The following is a 22,828-nucleotide window of genomic DNA, read 5'->3' as shown; positions in this document are numbered from 1 at the left end:
AATAATTAGTCTCCTCTGTCTTGGGTTTGTTAAAGTAGCTCCGTCTGGATGTGGTGTATCCAGTTTTTGTAATTACTGTTCTGATTGAAGACATTAACATTTTCAGAGGCGTATGATAATGACTTATAAACTATAATACGGAAGCTTAATGATTTCATTTGTTCTCTTCTGAGCCATTCTGAGGTCTGTAAAGGGTGTAAAACATCAACACTAGAGTTATAATGTAGACAAGTCTGTGTAGAGTGTTGATTCATTAAAAGTAGACTTTTCTGAATACAGAACAGTAAAGCTGACTGAATTGTTATGTTCTGCCTTAGTTACAATGCAATCTTTTAGTAGGGAGAGGAGACTGAGAAAATGCTTCCTTCTGCCTGCAGCAGACTGATGACATCATCTGAGCCTAGCCAAAGTCACTGGCTGTAAATCAGGGATGGCTTTGTAATGATAACATTTAAAGCTTTTTTAAAATACTATTGCTGTATATTGTGACACTTCAGGAATCCACTCATGTAGACTTGTAAAGTTAAGAAAAGGAAAAAAAGTCTAGTCGCTCAGTTTATCAGCATTTAGGGTCGCTGGTGCTCAGCATCAATGCCCATCCACTTTCACACACAAAATATATCGTTTATAACTCCTTCACATAGCAATATGTCCCAATATATATTTGATGCAAAAGTGGTCTGTAATGCCTTTTATAGAAATACCAAAAGAAGTGTTAGATCCAAATCAGATAAAAGAGTTCAAAATAATTGTAATTGTGATAAAAAAAAAGTCATATGAAAACAGGCAACGCGTTTCGTAGCTCCATTGATGCTCAGCAACTGCTGTCAAGTTGTTACTCCATGAAGGGAGTTCAGTTTTGGTTCTAATATAGATCTGTGAAGTTACAGTTTTCTCTGAGTCGATCCAAGTTTTATCCTGTATTGAGCCCTGATGAAAGGGGAGCACTGTTGCCCCCAAAACATGTTGGGTGTTTTTATATGACTTTTTTAACAATAAAATGATCCTAGACTCTTTTGTCTAGTTTTGGTCTGGCGCTTCTTTCTGTGCTCCTATGGTTTGAATGACTGTTGGGTGCCCATCCAGGGAAGCCACCTCACCAGAGCTGTTGAGCTTGTTTGCAGTTTTTCCTTCACCTGACGTGCAAGTCTAAAAGCTCCAAGTGCCTGTTTGTTGTCTCCAAACTACAGCCCGGGGGCTGGATGCGGCCCTTTGCTTGCCCTTATACTGCTCTTGGGGCACTTTTTCTCCAACTGATATAAGACACTATTCCTCTCACTGACACCGACAAGGGGGCATAAATCCTGCTACTGACTTCAACAACAGGCACTATTCCTCCCATTGACACCTACGATGGGGCATTCTTCCTCCCATTTACACCAACAACTGCACACTATTCCTCCCACTGACACCAACGATGGGGCACTATTCCTCCCAGTGACACCAACGATGGGGCACTATTCCTCCCATTTACACCAACAACTGGGCACTATTACTCCCACTGACACCAATGATGGGGCACTATTCCTCCCACTGACACCAACGATGGGGCACTATGCCTCCCATTTACACCAACAACTGGGCACTATTCCTCCTACTGACACCAATGATGGGGCACTTTTCCTCCTACTGACACCAACAATGGGGCACTATTCCTCCCACTGACACCAACGATGGGGCACTATTCCTCCCACTGACACTAACGATGGGGCACTATTCCTCCCACTGACACCAACGATGGGGCACTATTTCTCCAACACACACCAAGAATAAGGCACTATTCCTCCCCCTAATGCCAAAGATGCATTGTTTACTACCAATGATGTAGGACAATTTCTACTCCCAATGACCACAGTCCGTCCTCCCTAAAATCTGAAAGCCAGTAAACTGGCTCTTTGTTTAGAAAGTTTGGAGACTCCTGTTCTAGAGTACTAACGCGTTTTGGCCAGGTACAGCCTTACCCAGTCGAAATGCGTTAAAGACCACTTGATGGAAGCTTTTTGTAGCAAATAGATATCGGGACTTATTGCTGTGTGTAAGATTTTATATTTTATAGACTTGTAAAGCTACTTGAAGGTCCACTTTAAGCAAAGATTGCATGGAGTACGTATATTCATGTGACTCACTTGAGTATGAGTGACTCCCTTTTTTCTAAAGGAATTATTTGCCTATTTGTGGTCAGCATTTGGCTCTGTTCCACCTGTGCATAGTGTAATAACTACTTTTCACAGTACAGAATATGAATTGTTGACACTGCTATTTCTCTTTTTAAGAAGACTTACATTCTAAAAGCTGTGCCTGAGATGCAGGCACAAGGCAAAGGACTAGTCGCCTTAATTGTTTTGGTCTCCCTGCATCTGATCTTTTTCCCCATGAATTATTTTGCATGTCTACTTCTGTGTCGCTGTGTGGACGCAGCCATTTTGGCAGAGGCAGAGCTTTGCATCCTCAAGTCAGAGCAGAATCCTCCTGATTGGTGATCTGTCAACTGGTGGCCAAATATTTAAGAAGCAGAAGGAAAGGTTCATAAAGCACAGATCCACAGAATGAATGACACAGAAGCAGGGAGATGCATGCAATGCAGGTTCCTCTCCAGCAAGCAGCTCACTGAATCTCAATGCAAATCTGGTGAGACTAGCAGTCAGAGACTGCAGTGCCTTAGATGATCTCACACTGCAGATATACAGTTATGAGATACAGGCGTTCCTAGGCACAGGAAGTGCACTGCTATTTTTCAGGAGGAATTCAAAACAGAATGTACATTTTTCATGGTACTATTTAGGCATAATTAAAGCAAAATTAAACTGTCTCAATCAGTATTAGTTATTTTTTAATCCTTATGCTGCCAGCCTTAGTAAATAGATAGGATGGTATATTATATTTACTTGTTTTGATCCTTTTTTTACATTTCTTCAGTTGCTTCCTGATTTCTGGCCTATGTAATTGATGTCATACATCCCAAGAGCCTTTATGGGCATTTTTTTCCTTTCATCTAGAGGAGGGGCTTTCTCAGCTAAGCACACCCTCCCACCAGCATGCCTGAGCTAAGGGCAGATGGATTTCAGGAAGTAAATGCTACATCAATAGTAAATGATGTAAATAAACACAACTTACCGTGTGCTCTACCCAAGTGATCCATAAGGAATAATGTGAGCTGACCAGTGCTACGGATAAGGTTCCTGTCCACCCAATTGACAACTGTAGAAAAGGACAGTGACACCCGGCCCTGGGATGATTAAATGCTTTATTTAACACAGGGGACAATCTTCATGTATCCTTCCAGGCTTACGCGTTTCAGCCCAATAAAGCCTTAGGGATAGTATCAGGACCTTACTGAAGATGGTGATGGCTGGAAATACTGGGGGGGTGTTTTTCAAAGTGATTTCTCAATAAAATAAAGCATGGAGACATGGGTGGATGGATGGGTGAGTTTGCTTTGCATATTAAAAATAAATTAAATAGTTGGTTTCAGTTTATGGTACTCATTTACAGCTAAGTTCCTCCCTAACATTTCTAAATGCCCCCAGTAAGGCAGAAAACAAACCTTTTTTGAGGTCAGATCCACTTTAAACACATGTATGCTTAGACATGTGTGTTTATTCCCTTTATAACATTCAGCTGCTGGTGCGCGACGTGAAGGAAGGATGTGATGCGCTTCTATGATTTATAGCTTCCTTTACTTTTTTTTTTCGCAACTTTATTGAATTTATGTTACAAAATGACATTTTCATCTATTTTTATGCACCATGGCGCATTGCAGTGCAATGTAGTGTGACGGACATAGAGCAAATTGCCTTGTCTATGCAGTGGGACTGTACTGGGCAAGACTGCCCAGCACAACCCAATGCATAAGATTGAGCCCTTAGATCCAGTTAGTCACCATTCGCACGTATGCAGTTTGCTTTTTGTCCATTTTGCGGTGCTTTTCTCAGTTCGTTTTGCGTTTTTCTACACGTGTTTTTGATGCATTTTGACCGCGTTTTGTTCAGCTCTTCTTTTTTTTTTTTGCTGGGTAGAATAAAAATGCAAAACGCGGCAAAAATGCACTACCATGCATTTTAGCAGATTCTTCATTGAAATCTATTGTAGCAAAAACACTGCTTTTTGCTTTTATTTATTTATTTCAGGTACTTATATAGTGCCATCAATTTACTCAGCGCTTTACATATATATTGTACATTCACATCAGTCCCTAACCCTCAAGGGGCGTACAATCTAAGGTCCCTAACTCACATTCTAGGGCCAATTTAGACAAGATCCAATTCACCTACCAGCATGTCTTTGGAGTGTGGGAAGAAACCGGATTACCCGGAGGAAACCCATGCAGGCACAGGGAGAACATGCAAACTCCAGGCAGGTGTTGCCGTGGCTGGGATTCGAACCAGCAACCCTAGTACTGCCAGGCGGAAGTGCTAACCATTTAGCCACTGTGCTGCCCATACTTTTAAAACAGTCCCTGACCCTTTCCAAAGACGCAGCAGCTCATAAAAGCATAGATTTGAACATGTTCCATAGGAAACCATGTTAAATGGACTGTAGTGCATTTCTGTAAAAAGCACTAAAAAACGCATTGGTGTGATTGGAGCCTTAGTGCAGGAATGTCCTCAAAACTCATTAAACCTGAGGAATCTGACAACATCTTCAACATTACAGAACAAATCCAGTAAAAGATAGGTGACTAACCACTTCTAGCTATACCGTAACCTGGATAAAGGAGAACCTTCACAGAGCCAATTCAGTTTAAAAATGAAAAGAAAGATCAGAATTTTCTTGTCCTCGTCTTGTGGACCATGTCAGCACTTGTGTTGCCTCTTTTTATCCTAAAGGAATTCAGCGTGGAATTTAAACAAGGCTGCTTCTGCCTCCTGCATGTTAATAACTAACCCGGTAAGACATTCCTATAATTCCTAATAAATGGAGGGACACAGCCACCTGGCACAGAACACGGGATACCCTGTATAGACTACAGTTTATGTCAGACCAACACTTTGACATACTGCACCTAGGCAGCAACCCATGAGCTGCTATTATTATCTAGCAACCAATGCAACTGTGTTCAAGTTTTCTTGGTTTACCTGATTTAATCTGAGTTCTCTGTAATCCCCTGCAGCAAGATTCCACAGAACACCTAACAGGGTCACTAAGAGTTACTGCTAACTAAAAATGTCTCCTAGATTGTAAGCTCGAAAGAGCAGGGCCCTCGATCCCCTCATGTTTTGCATTGTATTGGTATTGTTCTGTCACATGTTCTGTCCCCCTTTGTAATGTACAGCGCTGAGCGAACTATTGGCGCTTTATAAATACTGTATAATAATAATAATTTAATTCATGTTTAACTCCACTATCCATCTGCGTCTCAGTGCTTTATTTTGTTGAGAAATCACTTAGAAAAAAATCTTTCCAGCATTTCAGCTGCAGCTGTCTTGAGTAACGGTTAGTGGTGCACCAAAATGAAAATTCTGGACCAAAACCAAAAATTCAGGATGCACTTGACCGAAAACCAAAATCAAAACTGAAATAGACAGTTAAAAATAAAATAAAATATGTATTTTAATAATAATTAATATTTAATTGATAATAATTATATGCCTTTAATTATCTGCATATACATCTCACTAGTTATATATTAAAGAGCGGACAGCTAGGTTATATTTCTGCATTATATAGTACACATACAGTATATCTTCAGATTTCCCAAGTGTGGTCATAAGATGTGCAATGAGAAAGCATCATACTATGGGGTTGATTTCCTGCAGACAAATAGGCTGCGCACTCTGCAAGTGCAGTTGCTCCAGAGCTTAGTAAATGAGGCGAAGATTTATTTACCCAAACGCATGCAAGGAAAATAACAAAAACAGCATTTCTGCTGGCACTTCATTGGCTGATGGAAGTCAGCAGAGCTTCCCCTCATTTACTAAGCTCTGGAGCAGCTGCACTTGTAGAGTGCACAGTCTATTTGTCTTTGGGAAATCAACCCCTATGTTGTTGCTGTGCTTTTAAAATTGCTCCAAACTCCTAAGTGATGGCATTTAGTTTGCTAATCCACCATATATCCTAAACAATTGTCATGCTTTTTTTCCCATTAAATACTTTTGTCACCTTTCTTTTATCCTTTGGTTTCACTCACAGCATTCGCCTGTTTACTCCCAGGTGTGTTGTGCATCCCTGTGCTGGCAGTCCCACTGATATCTATTAGGATGTAGTAGATGCATGGACACAGCTGCTGTTCTCACGCTGACATCTGTCCATATGCAGGTGTCCCAAATGCAAAATGTGTGCAGAAGCTTCCTGTAATAAAGACCTGTCAGTGTTGCTCTCTCTCCTTAAGCAGGGTGACTGGTCTTGTCTCCACCCCCTCCTGTAGTTTTCTGTAAGCAACCTGTAATGAGTAAACCTGCTTGGCCCCTCCCACAGCTCTGCTCTCTGCACAGACTATATACAGCACAGTGATGATGTCAGTACTACATTTGCAAGGTAATATCTTGGTTTACAAAGGCATTTGATGCATACAAAGCACATTTATATCATTTGTGGTTTTTGAGGAATATAGTCAAATTAACATTTTTTGTGCTTGGAGTTCAGCTTTAATATATATGGAAATAAATATATTACCATGTTCAATATTATAGGTGTACCTCGGTTTACAAACACCTCGGTTAATGTAATTTTTGGTTTACAAATGAAAATCCGTTGAAAATAATGGCTCGGTTTATGAATTTATTTTGCAATACGAATGGATTAATTGGTTTTCAATGCATTTACAAATTGTTTTTTAATCATGTCCCTGTACAGTGCTATGCCTTTATAAAGAGTTTTGAACAGATAAGACTTTTTTCTGACCTCTGGAACGGATTAATTGGTTTTCAATCCATTCCTATGGGAAACCGCGTTTCACAATATGAAAAGTTCCGCAGAACAAATTAAATTCGTAAACCGAGGTTCTCCTGTATATAAGAATTTAATGGCTGGGCATAGCTTTACCTTTAGAATTGCTCAGAGAACATCCTGATAAGCCTGCCTTCAGTTCAGTCTTAACACCAAGAGGCCGCATATATACCTACGCAAATTTGAACAGAACTGTGCAGAGCGCGCACTCCCGGGACAGTTACCAGCGGCTAACGGAAAGCTCCCAATCTCTACTTGTGATCAGGTGCTTTCCGATCATGTGACTGCTATAACAGCCTATCACGGTGGTCACATGATCAGAAACCCTGCACCACCTCCAAGCATCTAAAACCCCTTAAAGAGCCAGGAGGCACTGGCGCCAAGGGCTGATGTTTATATACTAACAGACAAGAGTGAAATCACACTTTGTAGAAGACATTTGCTGTGCCCATACAAGGACAGATGTACCAAGTTCAGAGGCGTCCCTAGGGTTTGGTGTCACCCGGTGTGGAAACATGTGGTGTCATCCCTCCAGACAGGAAGGAGCGGTGCCGGTGTAGCGGTAAAATGAGTATCCCTTGAAGATATGTATCCCCTGAAGCAACTGCACATGTGCCGGTTTCAGGCCGAAGAAGCCAATCTCCAACTTTAGCACAGAGCCGGCGATCAGCTTCTTTGGCCTGAAACCGGCACATGCGCAGTTGCTTCAGGGGATACATATCTTGAAGGGATATTCATTTTACCGCTACACCAGCATCGCTCCTTTCTTTTAACGCTACACCGGGGTGGGGGCAGCTGTCACTGTGCCGGCATCCTGCACCTCCTGTGATGCTGTCACCTGGTACGGCCCGCACCCCCCTAGGGACGCCACTGACCAAGGTCATAGTCTCACTGCATGCCTAATATGAAAATGTCCTCATTTCAGTTCTCTAAGGGTTCATTCACACCACAACGTGTGTTAGCAGGTGCACATTGCGTTTTTTTGTTTATGCATTGCAATGTGTTGGCATGCATTTTACATGTGTTGCATTTTTTTATTTGCCTTGCAGTGCACTGCGTTTGTGCATATTCATATGCATTTGTACGCACTGTGTTTCACTGCGCTGTAAAAGCATGCTGTATTTTTTTTTGCCAGCACTGAGCAAATGAAATACAAAGCAACTCACTGGTGTGAACTGTATTCATAAAGAACCATTATTTTTTAGTTGACATGCGTTGTGAATGTGCTCACAAATGCACACCGACACATCTGAAGGTCAGAGCACATGTCCAAATCCTAACTCCTCTTTCCAAGCATACATCGTCTCACCTCTGGGGAGCCAGTGAGAAGAGGATCTGAAATGGAATAATATAGAATACAGCTGTTTGCTGAGTTCTAATGAAATATAACAGTCAGTTTTTGACAAATTAATATTGGGGGGGGGGGGGTAAAAACATGTCATTAGAATGTTAGAGAAGAACAAATCTCAATTTGATTGTTTCTTAAAACTGTTACATTCAAGACATGCAGAGAACAATAACTGTCACAGTTGCTTGTGCTCCCAAGCAAACTGTCAAGATATCAGATGGCTGGTGTTATAAATGATCACATGGCAATTGCAGATCAAACGGAGGCTAAGGTGGCAGCTTCCTTGACTGTAGAGCGTAGGAGGGTTTAGTTTAAAAGTTTCAAATTCCAAAGGAACGCATCCAAGAGGCACTGGGACTTTTTTAAAGCAGTGAAGGGAACACAATCATTCAGCAAGCTCACTGGTGAGACAATGTGCAAATCCCGTAGTACATAGTCCATCTCGGGATCGAGCAAGAGAAGGTGACTATGTTCCTACATACAGTGGGGCCATGGAGAACAAATATAGCCACCCTCTAACAGATCACAGCAGCAAAAAAAAAAAAAAAATCTGTGAAATTTGGAGAGCAAAAGAGAGGATTTTTTTTTTTACATTAAGAGAACTTAAAGTGGTTGTAAACCCCAGACATGGAATTTGAACAAAGCATATCCATTTGTAGTGTGTACTTGTCTCAATTCAGAGCACTAAGTGTCATTCTTCTGCCGCTTCATTCCTCTGCTATCAGCAAGAACCATTTCTGACACGTTTTCCTGACACCAAGAGAAAAATGGTGACAGAGGAGGGATCTCCAGTAGATTGACAGCCTCAGCTCTGTTCCTGAAAGCATTGTGTGGGGGGGTGTGCCCCTTCCCTCCAATCAGCTCTCAGATCTCTCCTCACTGAGCTCTGCAGAATGTAGCTTCAGCTCTCCAACCTTTTTTTTCTGAACCCTCAGACAAGTGTTATGAATTCTGGACTTTCAATGGATGTAGGGAGGAGAGGGCAGATAGACAGGTACAACGTATGTAAGAGGATTTGTTTCATCTCTGTATATCACCTGAGGCCAGTCACTTCACTGGGTATATGTGAGGGTTTACAACCACTTTAAATAGAATATATTTTTTTATAATCAGAGTTTAGTGTCAGTTTAAGTGAATTCAACTGACTTTACTAGACAGATTTATAATTAAATGAATCCGGAATAGTCAAGATATGACAGGGTTTCTTTCACTTATACATGAGGTGATTGTAGCTGTATTAGTGCAGTTGCGACAGAAACAATTGAGTACTGACGTGATACTTTTTTTATTTGCACTAACATACAATTTTGAGGACAAGCTTTCGAAAAAGGGGACATAACCCGAAAGCTTGTCCTCAAAATTGTATGTTAGTGCAAATAAAAAAAGTATCACGTCAGTAATCAATTGTTTCCAGTTATGCACAATGACTGTATTTGTGCGTGAACCATTAAAGGATTTTGGTCTGATGCCCCTGCTTGTAATAGTAAAAAGATAAAATTAATAAAAATAGCAAAAAAGAAAAGTGTGTGTGTGTGTGTGTATATATATATATATATATATATATATATATATATATGTATGTGATATGAAAAACACAGCGCATGAAATTAATGAAAACAGTATAAATAAATATTATATTAAAATATTAATAATAAAAATTATAAAAAATGTCCAAATGTGCCAAGAATAAAGTCCCAATCCAAAAAAAAATATTCAAATCCAACATGCTCCAAACTCAACAAAACGGTGCTGTATACAGAAATTTCAGTGTGTTCACACAATCCATGACATTGTGTGAACACAATGTCATGGATTGCATCTCATGGCAGCATGGCATGGCACATGGCAGCTCTCCAGATTTTGCACTCTCCAGTTTTAGTAAATCAACCTCAATATTTCTGAAAAGAAAAAACTAATTCAGCGACCACATCTAACATGATTTGTGTGGGAGATCCCTTTGTTGGAGTTTCTTCTGAGCAGTGAAAATCCCTAGTATGGAGGATATCTAATATCCACAAGGCATATTTGCCTCTTATTTCTAAGGAGTCCAATATATCTGGTGAGTGCGGTATATGTTGCATGTCACGGATGTATATGCTGCATGTCTTGGTACTGAGGTGTAAAGGTGTCTGCATGCAGTGTCTCTAGAGTGCTGACAGAAGGAGGTTGGACATCCACCCGCTCACCAGTCCCATGGGTAGCATGGCCTCCTAGGAACAGTGTTCTTGAACAGGTTTCCTGGCTGTTCACAGAGAAGAATTACCGCCGGACAGCCTTTCAGCTCAGCTAGCAGACATGACTGGCTGAAGACTGGATAGTGACAGTCCTGATGCAAAAAGCAGATCCTGGTGTGGCGAATGCACAGCCGTGACACAGAGTCCCGCAGTAGTAGCCAGCAATCTGTCTCTGGAAGAGAACGGCAGTCCCCCTGTGTTCAGCTCTGAATCCAACACCAAGAGAGCGAGCCGGTCCCTTGCTGTAGAATATAAAAGCTTTCCCAGCATCCCTCTGTATTCAGCTCTCTCTGGTAGTTGTAGTCCAATCAGCACTCAGGAACGCTGTATGTACTGGTTGTAGGACTACAGATCCCAGGATCCTGTCCTGTACAAGAGCTGTATCCACTCTGCTAACAGGAGGTGATGTGGCAGTCCCAGTACTGGGCACTAGGGGGAAATTGTAGTCCAATCAGCACTCAGGAATGCTGCATGTACTGGTTGTAGGACTACAGATCCCAGGATCCTATCCTGTACAAGCGCTGTATCCACTCTGCTAACAGGAGGTGATGTGGCAGACCCAGTACTGGGCACTAGGGGGAAATTGTAGTCCAATCAGCACTCAGGAATGCTGCATGTACTGGTTGTAGGACTACAGATCCCAGGATCCTATCCTGTACAAGCGCTGTATCCACTCTGCTAACAGGAGGTGATGTGGCAGACCCAGTACTGGGCACTAGGGGGAAATTGTAGTCCAATCTGTAAGTGTCCTTTAATGGCATGATGATATAACCAGCACCTGGCTACAAAACTAACTTTGTTGCATTTGTAAAAACGTATTATTGTGCTTTATACCAAAAACATAAGTTTATTGTCGTGATAAATGGGACAAGTCACAGAATTACATTTGTATTTTATATTTGTAGTAAAACTTGTTTTATAATGACCACTGATGCAGACAGGACAAAGCTTTATTTCTGGTTAATGATTATTTAAATATAATCATTGTAAGACCATACCACCAAAAGCAAATATTGTTTGTCCCTACAAAAACAAATCAGTAAAATATCACTTTGCTATAATCAGTAACAGGGGCGGACTGACAACTCATGGGGCCCCGGGCAATAGAGGATCATGGGGCCCCCTGTGTCCTCGTCCACACTCAAACCACACCCAAAAAAAGCCTATGAAAGGTACCAGGAGCATCTCATGGGGCCCCCTACTGACCCCGGGCCCTCGGGCAGTGCCTGAGTTTCCAAATGGTCAGTCCGCCCCTGATCAGTAATCACCATGTAATAGGCAGATATTGGCCCAGAGTGGAATTGTGAGAGTAGCTCTGGTCCATTAAGGATGATAATAAAAAGAATATTTTTGTAATGGTTTTTCCATGATTTTTTTTCTTTACAGAGCAGCAGAGGGTGTTGTTAATCAGCAATTCCCCCACTGTTAGCAAGACGTACTTCCCTATCCCAGTGGATAAGTTGGAGGAAGAGGTCAGGATAAGATCCGCCGACGATGGGAAGCTTTTCCGGGAGGAGTACAATGTAAGTCTGTATTAATTCATGGAGCTTTATAAAACAAACAAAACAATATATAGTGTATAAGGGACTGTGTTTTAAAGTGTATCTAAAGCAAAAACGTTTTTCTTTGTTTTTTGATAGAGTAGGAAAGGGTTAAAACTCCTGCCAGGTTTGATTTTGCACTCTACTTCCCCCAGGGGAGAGTTTCTTTCACTTCCTGTTCCTTGGGGCCACGAAATGCATTAGAATGTTTTAGGTGATCTTACTAATAATCAGTAAAGCATTTTGGACTATTTGGCCATTTGGCCTGGTGCTCCTCCTGTTTTTCTATGTTATGGGCAATAAAAAACCTGACAGGGTTGCTAACCCTTCCCTACTGTAACCAAAACGTAAAAAAAATGGTTTGGCTTTATATATAATGCATCATCCTGCTGAGTATGGTTATAAAAATGAGATCACCTCCAAGCAACAGGCTGCTTGTCCACATCAACAATTGAAGAAAGCTTGTGCTGAGGGAATTTGGTGTCTGCCATTGCTGGCCTTTCCTTCTGAAAATGCAAATGGTTTTAATACTTTCTGGTGGTACGCGCCCTGCCTGCAGCAGGACAGGTTTTAATACTTTCTGAGGAATTGACAAGTATGGAGTTCAGGAGCTCTGACTTTCTCTTTGTATGCAAATTCTGGGTCAGAAAGTGCTAAAGCCAGAGACAGCCAGGCAACTGGTATTTACAAAGGCAAAATTTTAACAGAAAGAACCAGGATTCTGCCATTACCGATCTCCTTCTAAAATGCTAGGTCCCTGGCTGCAATACTTAGAGCTGATTCACATATGTGCATTGTAGATTGAAGCTCAGCTAATTGACAAAGTAGTTGGTCAACGGTTCATGTCAGGTTTATATCAGGTTCAGGTCAGGATTAGGACAGGATTTTATCCTGTTCACACATGTGCAGTTTAGAAACGGTTCCCATAGAAGTCAATGGCCTGTAATCTGCACCTGAGCCTGAACGCACTGCTCAGAAATCGTACATGACTCTTTTTCAAACCACACTGAATTCGCATCGCCAGTGCACCGGACATACTGTATGTGAACAGGCACCATAGGAAGCAATGCTATTTAACATGTCATGCAGATTGGATGCGATTCTATCCTGCATATATGTGCACTGGCACTTACTGCGTTAGTGACCTGCAACAAGTGTGCTGATCAGGAAAGTCAAAGTGAAGGCCTAGTCAGCTCTGAAGCCACCAAATCAATACGACAGCCAGGGAACTAGTATTTCTAGAATAACAATGGCAGCATCTATCAGGGATGTTGAATTCCTATCACCTGATGTCCAGAACATGTAGTTCCTGGCGCCGGGCAGGTAGTTTTATTCTACCTTCAGCCTTGCTGCAGGCCAGCAGAAGGGCTCATCTGTCAGGTGGAAGCAATCGGCGGCAATGCTGCAACTGATTGCTTCCACACAGTGCCAGCCTCTCCGCCCCCTCGTGTGAACCTCCCCCGCCCACTATCTCCCAGGCTCCAATTGCCAATCTGTGGGCCCGGTTCACCTCCATCAGCTAGAGTGCAGGGAGGAGAGCGGACACGTCCACCCCCTCCCCTTCTTGTCCTGACCCGGAAGTAACGTTATAATGTCACTTCCGGGTCCCCATTGATAGATTCACTAAATGTAATGCGGTGCGATGTGCACTGATTTATATTCAGTGTAGTACAGGGGAGACATGCAGGGTCTTTTAGACCTTGGATGTCTCAATAAAGAGAACCTGTCACCTAATATCGCATGATAAAAGATGAACATGGCACAACCAGGAGGCAAAGCTGGCACATGCAAATATTTCACAACTGGAAAATATGCATGAAAGGAAGGTTCAGAAAACATTAACACAATAATAAGATTGTTTATTAGGCTGAACCTGTTTAGATGTATGACTAGCCATAAACAGGCAGATAGCTCTATAAGAACAAAAGACGGCGAGATATCTTCCTGACCTCAATTGACTTAAACAAGTGCATGAGGTTCACTACATGAACAGAACTGCCATACATTCCTTTTATCCAAAAAAAACCCCACAAAACGCACCAGAAAAACGCATCAACGGCAACCTGCATAGATGTGAGCCTAGCTTAAGAGGAAGAGATTACTTCTCCCAGTACTGGTTTCCTTTTAACACAGCATGATGTAGATCCCTTGCGATGTTCAGTGCACAGATGACCATTGCTGATTCCATGGTTGGAAGTGCACATACGTGGGAGGGAATTTGCACAGACATAGCTGTGAACAGAGTCACCAAAGGACCTGTGCAATGACAGTTATTGGATCCTGCATTCAAATACTGCTTATGTACAAACACATATTACTATGTATAGAGATGCATATGTAGAGTAGTCCTTCTGATACCCTGAACTCTCATGATTCATTATATGCAACTGGGGGTCAGGTGGCAGACAGCCTTTTACTGTCAGGAGGAAATGGCAGCAGCATTCTGGTCAGGCAAAAAGAGAAGGAGGTTTTCACTGCCTGTTATCACTTTGACATAATCAACCAAGACCACACATATGAAAATGCCTCCAACTTCCCATCTGGAAGTCAGCAATTTTCAGGCCAACATGCCAGCAGGAGTGGGCCCCAGAACCTTCCCAACCCAAACTAGTATACACTATATTGCCAAAAGTATTGGGACACCGCCTTTACACGCACATGAACTTTCATGGCATCCCAGTCTTAGTCCGTAGGGTTCAATATTGAGTTGGCCCACCTTTCGCAGCTATAACAGCTTCAACTCTACTGGGAAGGCTGTCCACAAGGTTTAGGAGGGTGCCTATGGGAATGTTTGACCATTCTTCCAGAAGCGCATTTGTGAGGTCAGGCACTGATGTCAGATGAGAAGGCCTGGCTCGCAGTCTCCGCTCTAATTCATCCCAAAGGTGTTCTGTGGGGTTGAGGTCAGGCCAGTCAAGTTCCTCCACCCCAAACTCAAACATCCATGTCTTTACGGATCTGGCTTTGTGCACTAGTGCACAGTCATGTATAAACAGGAAGGGGCCATCCCCAAACTGTCCCACAAAGTTGGGTGCATGAAATTGTCTTGGTATGCTGATGCCTTTAGAGTTCCCTTCACTGGAATTAAGGGGCTAGGCCAAACCCCTGAAAAACAACCCCACACCATAATCCCACCAAACTTTACACTTGGCACAATGCAGTCAGGCAAGTACAGTTCTCCTGGCAACCGCCATACCAGACATGTCCATCTGATTGTCAGACAGAGAAGCTTGATTCATCACTCCAGAGAACACGTCTCCACTGCTCTAGAGTCCAGTGGCAGTGTGCTTTACACCACTGCATCCAACGCTTTGCATTGCACTTGGTGATGTAAGGTTTGGATGCAGCTGCTCAGCCATGGAAACCCATTCCATGAAGCTCTCAATGCACTGTTGTTGTGCTAATCTGAAGGCCACCCAAAGTTTGGAGGTCTTTAGCTATTGACTCTGCAGACAGTTGGCGACTTCTGTGCACTGTGTGCTTCAGCATGCGCTGACCCCGCTCTGTCATTTTAAGTGGCCTACCACTTGGTGGCTGAGTTGCTGTTGCTCCCAGTTGCTTCTACTTATCTATTATAATAAGACTAACGTTTGACTGTGGAATATTTAGTAGCAAGGAAATTCACGGATTGCACAGGTGGCAACCTATCACAGTACCACGCTTGAATTCACTGAGCTCCTGAGAGCGACCCATTCTTTCACAAATGTTTGTAGAAGCAGTCTGCATGCCTAGGTACTTGATTTTATACAGCTGTGGCCATGGAGGTGATTAGACCACCAGAATCCATTGATTTGGAGGGGGGGCCAATACTTTTGGTAATATAGTATATATAGGCCCCTAAATCCAAGAGGACCCTTGCAGAGCTACACAGTCTGCACAAACTATACAGTTCCTTGAACTTAAGTAGTCTGTTACTTCCAGTGAAAATGCTGCCTCAGCTGCTTGACAATCATCACATGAAAAATTGAGTAATCAGTTCCCTAACAAAGACATCTTCCTCTTTGCATGCCATAGCTCCCTTCTTATCTGAGAGTGTTGAATTACTCTCTGTGCTGGCCCAGCTATTCTGTCTCTCCCCCCTACATCCTTACATACATTTTTATGTAGCTACCAGGGAAGGAGTGAGGGGGGATTATTAAACAGTGTCACTGGAGTGGTAGTTCTGAGCCTGCTGGGACTGTTGATATCACATCAAAGATGATAGCACTCAGCAATAGTCTCAGGGATTTTGGATGCCTACAAATTAGAAACTTTTACAAGTAAATTAACGTCCCTAAAATACGGTATGTTAAATACAGATATAATCTTATGGGAAAATTGTTGTTAAAATGAATGGTCTGGTGACAGATTCTCTTTAGAGTGTAAAAAAAGTGGGAAAAAATCGATTTGCCTTTGAGTGATCATTATACAGTACAGAAATTATAACAAACATTGCAGAAATTATAACAAACTTTGTTGAGGATTCCTAACTTTTTCTGCTTTGAGGACTGTTTGTTTCACCATGTCTTTTTCACCGAATGGGAGGGAGCGGTTCATTATAATCACCTGGGGCACTCTCAGTGTTCTAATGAGGAAAGTTGCAATGTCTGCATCCCTCTAGAAGTCTTTAACCCTTAGGTAGTATCTCACCAAAACTGATTCTTATTGCAGAGGATGCTTAACATTTGCCTTGTTTTACTAGTGCAGACTTCTGAGTAAATCATTTTACCAATCACACAAGCAGGAGACGACATATCTGGGGGAATTCCGCCCATAAGTGGTGTACAGAAGACCTCAAGGTTGTCATATTGCATTTAATTTTACAGAAAATTACAGCGGCTACTGACTACTGATTGGAAAGCAAAAGTCATTTTTAACCCCTAGATGGCGAGCGCACTCAAATATGCGGTCTCTCGGTGTCTGGGCCTTGATGCCGAGCGGCCGCATATTTGTGTGCCATTAAAAAATACATATGTACTGAGAGCGCGTGTCCTGCGCGCTCCCAGCACATAGGTCTGTGACTCACGGAAAGGTCCCGATCTCCCCTTGCGATCGGGACCTTTTCCGATCATGTGACAGCAAATCACGGCGGTCACATGACCCTAAAACCCCACCCGCCTCCTGGCTTCTGAAACTCTTAAAGGGCCGGGAGGCGCCGGCGTAAAGGGGTTAATAACATTAAATTACAATATGACTTGTGCACCAATTGTATATGCTATATTATCATTTTTATTTGCTTTTCAACAGAAGTGGAGTTACCCTTTAATTTTGCCACGTTGCGTTCCTTCTTCCCCTTACTTTTAAGAGTAGAGAAAACCCATGGTTGCAGGAAAGATAATTGCATCATCTTTGGCTGGCTTTAGGCTGGCCATACAGTATACAATTTTCTTGTAGATTTACCAAAAACCATATAATATGAGGTTAAACCTAAAGACCACATTCAATTTGTATCCAATTAGGCAGACCTTTGCACTACATAGTAGAAGGTAAATCTAAAGGAGATTGTACAGAAATGTTACAGAAAGTTGTAAATAAATTGTGTAATGTATGGCCAGGTTTTGAGAAAGGAGGTGACAATTGTTCCTCAAGTTGGGCACCTTGCAAACAATACGCACTAGGCATCACTTAAATTGCAACCAGCCGTGAGCACCATCGTCCTGCTGCTGGAGTTGGACTTATTATCAGGTGCCGGTAGTATTAACAGCAGCTGCTCCTTGTTAACCTGTCTGCATTGTGCGGTGCCTTCCTTGACTCCCATTAAGAAGTGCTGTGACTGTGATAGAGCGGACCCTGCATAATCTAATTTCATGCTTTCCTGCACTCTCATCGTTGTATAGATAGTGAGACTCATTTGTTTTATTTTCCACAGTCGTTGCAGATGGGAAATCCTCAAGGATCTTTCGAAGTGGCGAACAGAGACGAGAACAAAGAAAAGAACAGATACCCGAACATTCTGCCATGTAAGATTTATTTTTCATTTGGGGGCATTCAATAAAGCAGAGCATAGTAAACCACAGCTACCAGTCAGTGACCATCTCCCATTGCTGTAAGTGGTGTAAAATGATAATATCTGAAATATGATGGTGGTTTTGGGTCACTGAATTCTGCACTTCTTTATTGGTCTTTTCACCACACAAGTTTCTGGAGCTCTATACCTTGTGGTTTTAGTAGGATGAGGTTATTTATTTATTTCAGGTCCTTGTATAGCGCCATCAATTTACCCAGAGCTTTACATATATATTGTACATTCGCATCAGTCCCTAACCCTCAAGGGCGTACAATCTAAGGTCCCTAACACCTACTAGGGCCAATTTAGACATGACCCAATTAACCTACCAGCATGTCTTTGGAGTTTTAAGGTTTAAAGGCGTTTCCACTTTAATTACAATGTGAGTCTCATAGAGTATGACAGAGTGGTCCCCACCCTTTAATGGAGTATCAATAGCCCAACCAAAGGCAAACTATTTTGTTTCAGTTTTTGATAAAGTGGGGAAAGGTCTAAAATGTCCCTGTTGAGATTTGCCCTTCCTACTCTGTCTGACATCCACCATCTGGACAGGAAGAGGGGGTGAATCTTTGCAGCCTCATGTTACTTTAACTGTTCTCTGCTTTTACCACTGTTGTCAGTCACTGTAATGTAACCCTTTCTGTAATCCTTAACACTAACCCCACTGAATCCCTAAACTTAACACTAACTCTGTATTTTTAATACTGAATCTCCCCGTAACCCTAACACCAGTTTTAGGTTTCTGGTAGAACCCTCTCTATAAGCTTAACACTAACTGTCTCTTTAGGCCTAACACTAAGTTTCCTTGTAACCTCAACACTGACTCTGTAACCCCAGTCATATCACTAACCATTTCTGTTGCCCTAACTCTCCAACTAACATTAACTCTCTCTGTAACCCCAACCCTATAACCAAATAAGCCTGACTCTTCATGTAACCCCAACACTAACCCTCCCTGTAACCCCAACTACATAACCATAATAGTCTGACTCTTCATCAATCCCCAACACTAACCCTCCCTGTAACCCCAACCACATAACCATAATAGTCTGACTCTTCATCAAACCCCAACACTAACCCTCCCTGTAACCCCAACCCTATAACCCCAACTCTTCATGTAACTCCAACACTAACCGTCCCTGTAACCCCAACTCTATAACCATATAGGCCTGATGCTTCATGTAACCCCAACGTTAACCCTCTATAACCTTAACTCTCCCTGTAACCCTAACACTAACTCTATCTGTAATCCCAACCCTATATGTCCAATTCTGCATGTAACCTCAATACTAGCCTTGCCTTAAAAACTAACACCAACACAAGGTCCCTAATTCTGGCACTAACCCTCTTTTTTTAATGCTAACAATAACCCTCTTTGTAATCCTAAAACTGACTTTACCTGTAGCCCCTAACACTAACTCTGTAACCCCAAACCTAACATTAACACTCCTGTATTGCTAACACTACTCTCCCGTTACTCCATTTCTAACACTAATCCTTTTTTAAACTCAACACTAACTCTATCTGTAATCTTAACAATAACACTAACTCTTCCTGTAATCCCAGTCCCATCATTAACCCTCCCTACAACCCTAACACTTATCCTGTCTGTAACCCTAACACTAACCCACCCTGTAACAGTAGCATTTCATTTTTATTTAACCCTACTGCTAAGTCTCCCTGTAACCCCAAAACTAAGCCTCTCTGTAACCCCAAATAATAACCCTCCCTGTGGCCTTAACACAAACCCTTCCTGTAACCCTAACACTAACTTTATAACCCTAACAGTAGCCCTCTTTGTATCCCCAGCACTATCCTTTGTAACCCCAAACAGTAACCCTCTCTGTAAACTTACCACTAACCCTCCTTGTAACCCTAACACTAACCCTCCCTGTAACCCCAACACTAAGTCTCTCTATAACCCTTACAATAACCCTCCTTGTAACCCTAACACTAACCCTCTCTGTATCCTCACCACTAACTCTCTCTGTAACCCTCACAATAGCCCTCCCTGTAACCTTAACATTAACCCTTTTAGTAAACCTAACATTAACTCTTCTGGTAATCCTAATATTTACCTTTTCTGTAACCCTAACATTAACTTTTCTATTAACCTTAACACTGACCCTCTCTATAGCCCTAACACTAACTCTTCCGGTAACACTAACACTGAACCTCCCTACACCCATAACGCGAGCCACTCCTGTAAACTTTTCACTTGCTCTCTGTAGCTTTAACACTAGCCCTTCCTAATATAAAACTACCCTGCATTTGCATATTTAGCCCTCCTGTGTCAGAATACAATGTGGGCAACACAGTGGCTAAATGGTTAGTATTTCCACCTGGCAGTACTAGGGTCTTTGGTTCAAATTCCAACCAGGGCACCACCTGCCTGGAGTTTGCATGTTCTCCCTGTGCCTGCAAGGGTTTCCTCTGGGTACTCCGTTTCCTCCCACACTCCAAAGACATGGTGGTAGGTTAATTGGCTCCTGTCTAAATCGGCCCTAGTATGTGTATGTATGAATGTAAGTTAGGGACTTTAGATTGTATGCCCCTTAAGGGTTTGGAACTGATATGAATGTACAATATATATGTAAAGCGCTCGTAAATTGATGGCGATATATAAGTACCTGAAATAATAATAATAACTTTCCGATTCTACTGTTCCTTAGTAATGCCTAAACTGCCCAGATTGTTAGTGTCATGTTCACTGCTGTGGACTCACACCAGCCTCCTCCCCATAGAGTTGTATTGTTGTGTGTGCTGTGTCCATTGATTGAAAATAACTGACACTACGATCAGTTGTCTGTTTAAAATATATATTGCCTGGCTTCTTAGAGTTGTGGGTGTCCTAAAAAAATATATAGGATGGATTTTTAGATGGAAATGTAAATTCTGCAGCTATAAAACATTTGCTGTTCCTGGCTGATATGGTGAATGCATGGCACGTGTCAAAACGGATTTTCTACCTATATCAAAGTGAAAGTGATATCTGATACTGTAGAGCCCTTTGTCCACAACTGTGTGCCTGAGATTTACAGGTCTTTAAGCTATAAATACATTCCAAGAACAAGGTGTGTAGAGCCCAAGGCAAAGAAAAAACTCTCTTCTTGTCTGATTTTGTCCACTTCATCTGAAATCACACCTGTCACAGGAGAAATATGGAGGAAGCCATTGCTGACCTCTTTGTCAAAATGCAAATTGCCTGGCTGTTAGATGGACCCCCCAGCTCAGAGCCATTGACCAGGGACATGTACTCAGATCATGAGAATCAGAGTCTTTATCTACATACTTTTCATAGTCATTGACTCAAATCGATGAAGCAAAGAGTATGGCATGACAGCCAAGCATGTTAGCCTCCATGTTTTTCTCATGTTTCCTTTAAAGGGACTTTATTGCTTCGTCTGTGACATAATACAGCTTCTAATAAAATTAAGCTTTGTGATCACTGCCGAAATTGTTTAGAAAACTAAGAACACAATCTACATTACAACAATGCCACAGTCATGTCAATGTCCACTAAGAGTTTGTTCTGTTTCAAATGCCACTTTATGCATTGACATACCTCCTTAAAACAAATCTCTCTGGACTGTATGGTCACCTGCTGACTTGGCACCATTCACAGACAGCTTAAAGCAGTAGTAAACCACATCGAAAACAAAATAAAGAACCCTGCAAGATAAAGGCATAATGTCGTAGTATGCATTGCATACGAACACGTTATGAAGGACTTACCTTGAAACGAAGCCCACCAGAGGAGCACTGTTACGGTTCCCCTGGGCTTCCATCTTCACCCGGTCTTCCTTCCGGGTTCAGGAGCTCTGGCTGGCAGACTGGCCGAGCTGCGATGACGTCACTCCCACACATGCACGCGGGAGTCCCAGGCCACTGCACAATGTTCTGAAGGAATGGCACGGGTAGGCCGTTCCTTCAGAGCACATGCGCCGAATATTGAAACGGGCTAATATCTTCTAAACGGTTTACGTTTAGGAGATATTAATTTTACCTACAGGTAGGCTTTATTATAAGTTTACCTGTAGGTAAAACTATTAAAGAAGAGTTTACTACCACTCGAACTCTTCGATAAGACACAGAAGTTGAATTTAACACAATTTTTACTTAGCTAATTGCACTACAGAAGGTCTTTTGAAGTGTAAGAAGACAATGACTTTCATAAACCCTACCTCTGCGAGGTACTAAGGCAAACCATAGATGATGCGATTTTCTTTCCTGCTACCCATGGTTGATCCCATGATTCCCCCATCAACACAGTCAGTGTTGATGGTGGAATCCCTCCTGCAGCACTATTGTGCCGGCAATGATTACTGCTGGCGGATAAAATCGCATGCAAAAAAATCCAACAGGCTTGTTGTACAGAAGTCGATTGAAGAATCAACTTCATTGCAACCATCCTGCCCATAGATGGATTGAATCTTGGCCAGTCCCTGCTGAACCAGCCGAGATTCAATCCACCTGTAGCCAGCTTAACACTTACTGAGGGAACATGGAGGAAACACCTCTGGTGATCAATGTACATTGCATGAATTTAACATCTTTTTCTCTTCTGAAGAAATTGCTGTTTGCTTTACCATGTCCTTTCCAGATGGATATGTGAATATTCGGGTGTGCAGGAAATTACATTTCTGGGGACAAGTGTATGGAACGTCTTCACGATGCCATTTTGTATTGAATTTTTAGAAAATTACAGCAGCTGCTGATAGAAATAAAAAGTTAATTGTTGATAACATTAAATAATAAAATGGCTTGTGCTGTAATTTTATATGCAATAGTAAATTTTGACTGAAAGTGAAGTTTTTATTCAACAAAACCCATT

The 22,828-nt window shown here is 42.0% G+C and overlaps 1 protein-coding gene across 1 annotated transcript in view; it reads left to right on the top strand.

Moving 5' to 3' along the window:
- PTPRE (protein tyrosine phosphatase receptor type E) overlaps positions 1–22,828 on the top strand; it is a 301,972-nt gene that overhangs the window by 196,518 nt on the left and 82,626 nt on the right. The window contains exons 5-6 of the mRNA XM_089669546.1: positions 11,854–11,990; positions 17,857–17,947. Of these exons, the coding sequence (XP_089525672.1) occupies positions 11,854–11,990; positions 17,857–17,947 (228 nt within the window). The remainder of the gene's footprint in view (positions 1–11,853; positions 11,991–17,856; positions 17,948–22,828) is intronic.

Source organism: Staurois parvus, unplaced genomic scaffold (assembly GCF_062004578.1).
Source record: "Staurois parvus isolate SC_StPar_1 unplaced genomic scaffold, SC_StPar_1.0 ptg000009l, whole genome shotgun sequence".
NCBI classification, from domain to species: domain Eukaryota; kingdom Metazoa; phylum Chordata; class Amphibia; order Anura; family Ranidae; genus Staurois; species Staurois parvus.
The sequence above is the reverse complement of the archived record's forward strand: the minus strand, read 5'-3'. Positions and strand labels throughout refer to the sequence as shown.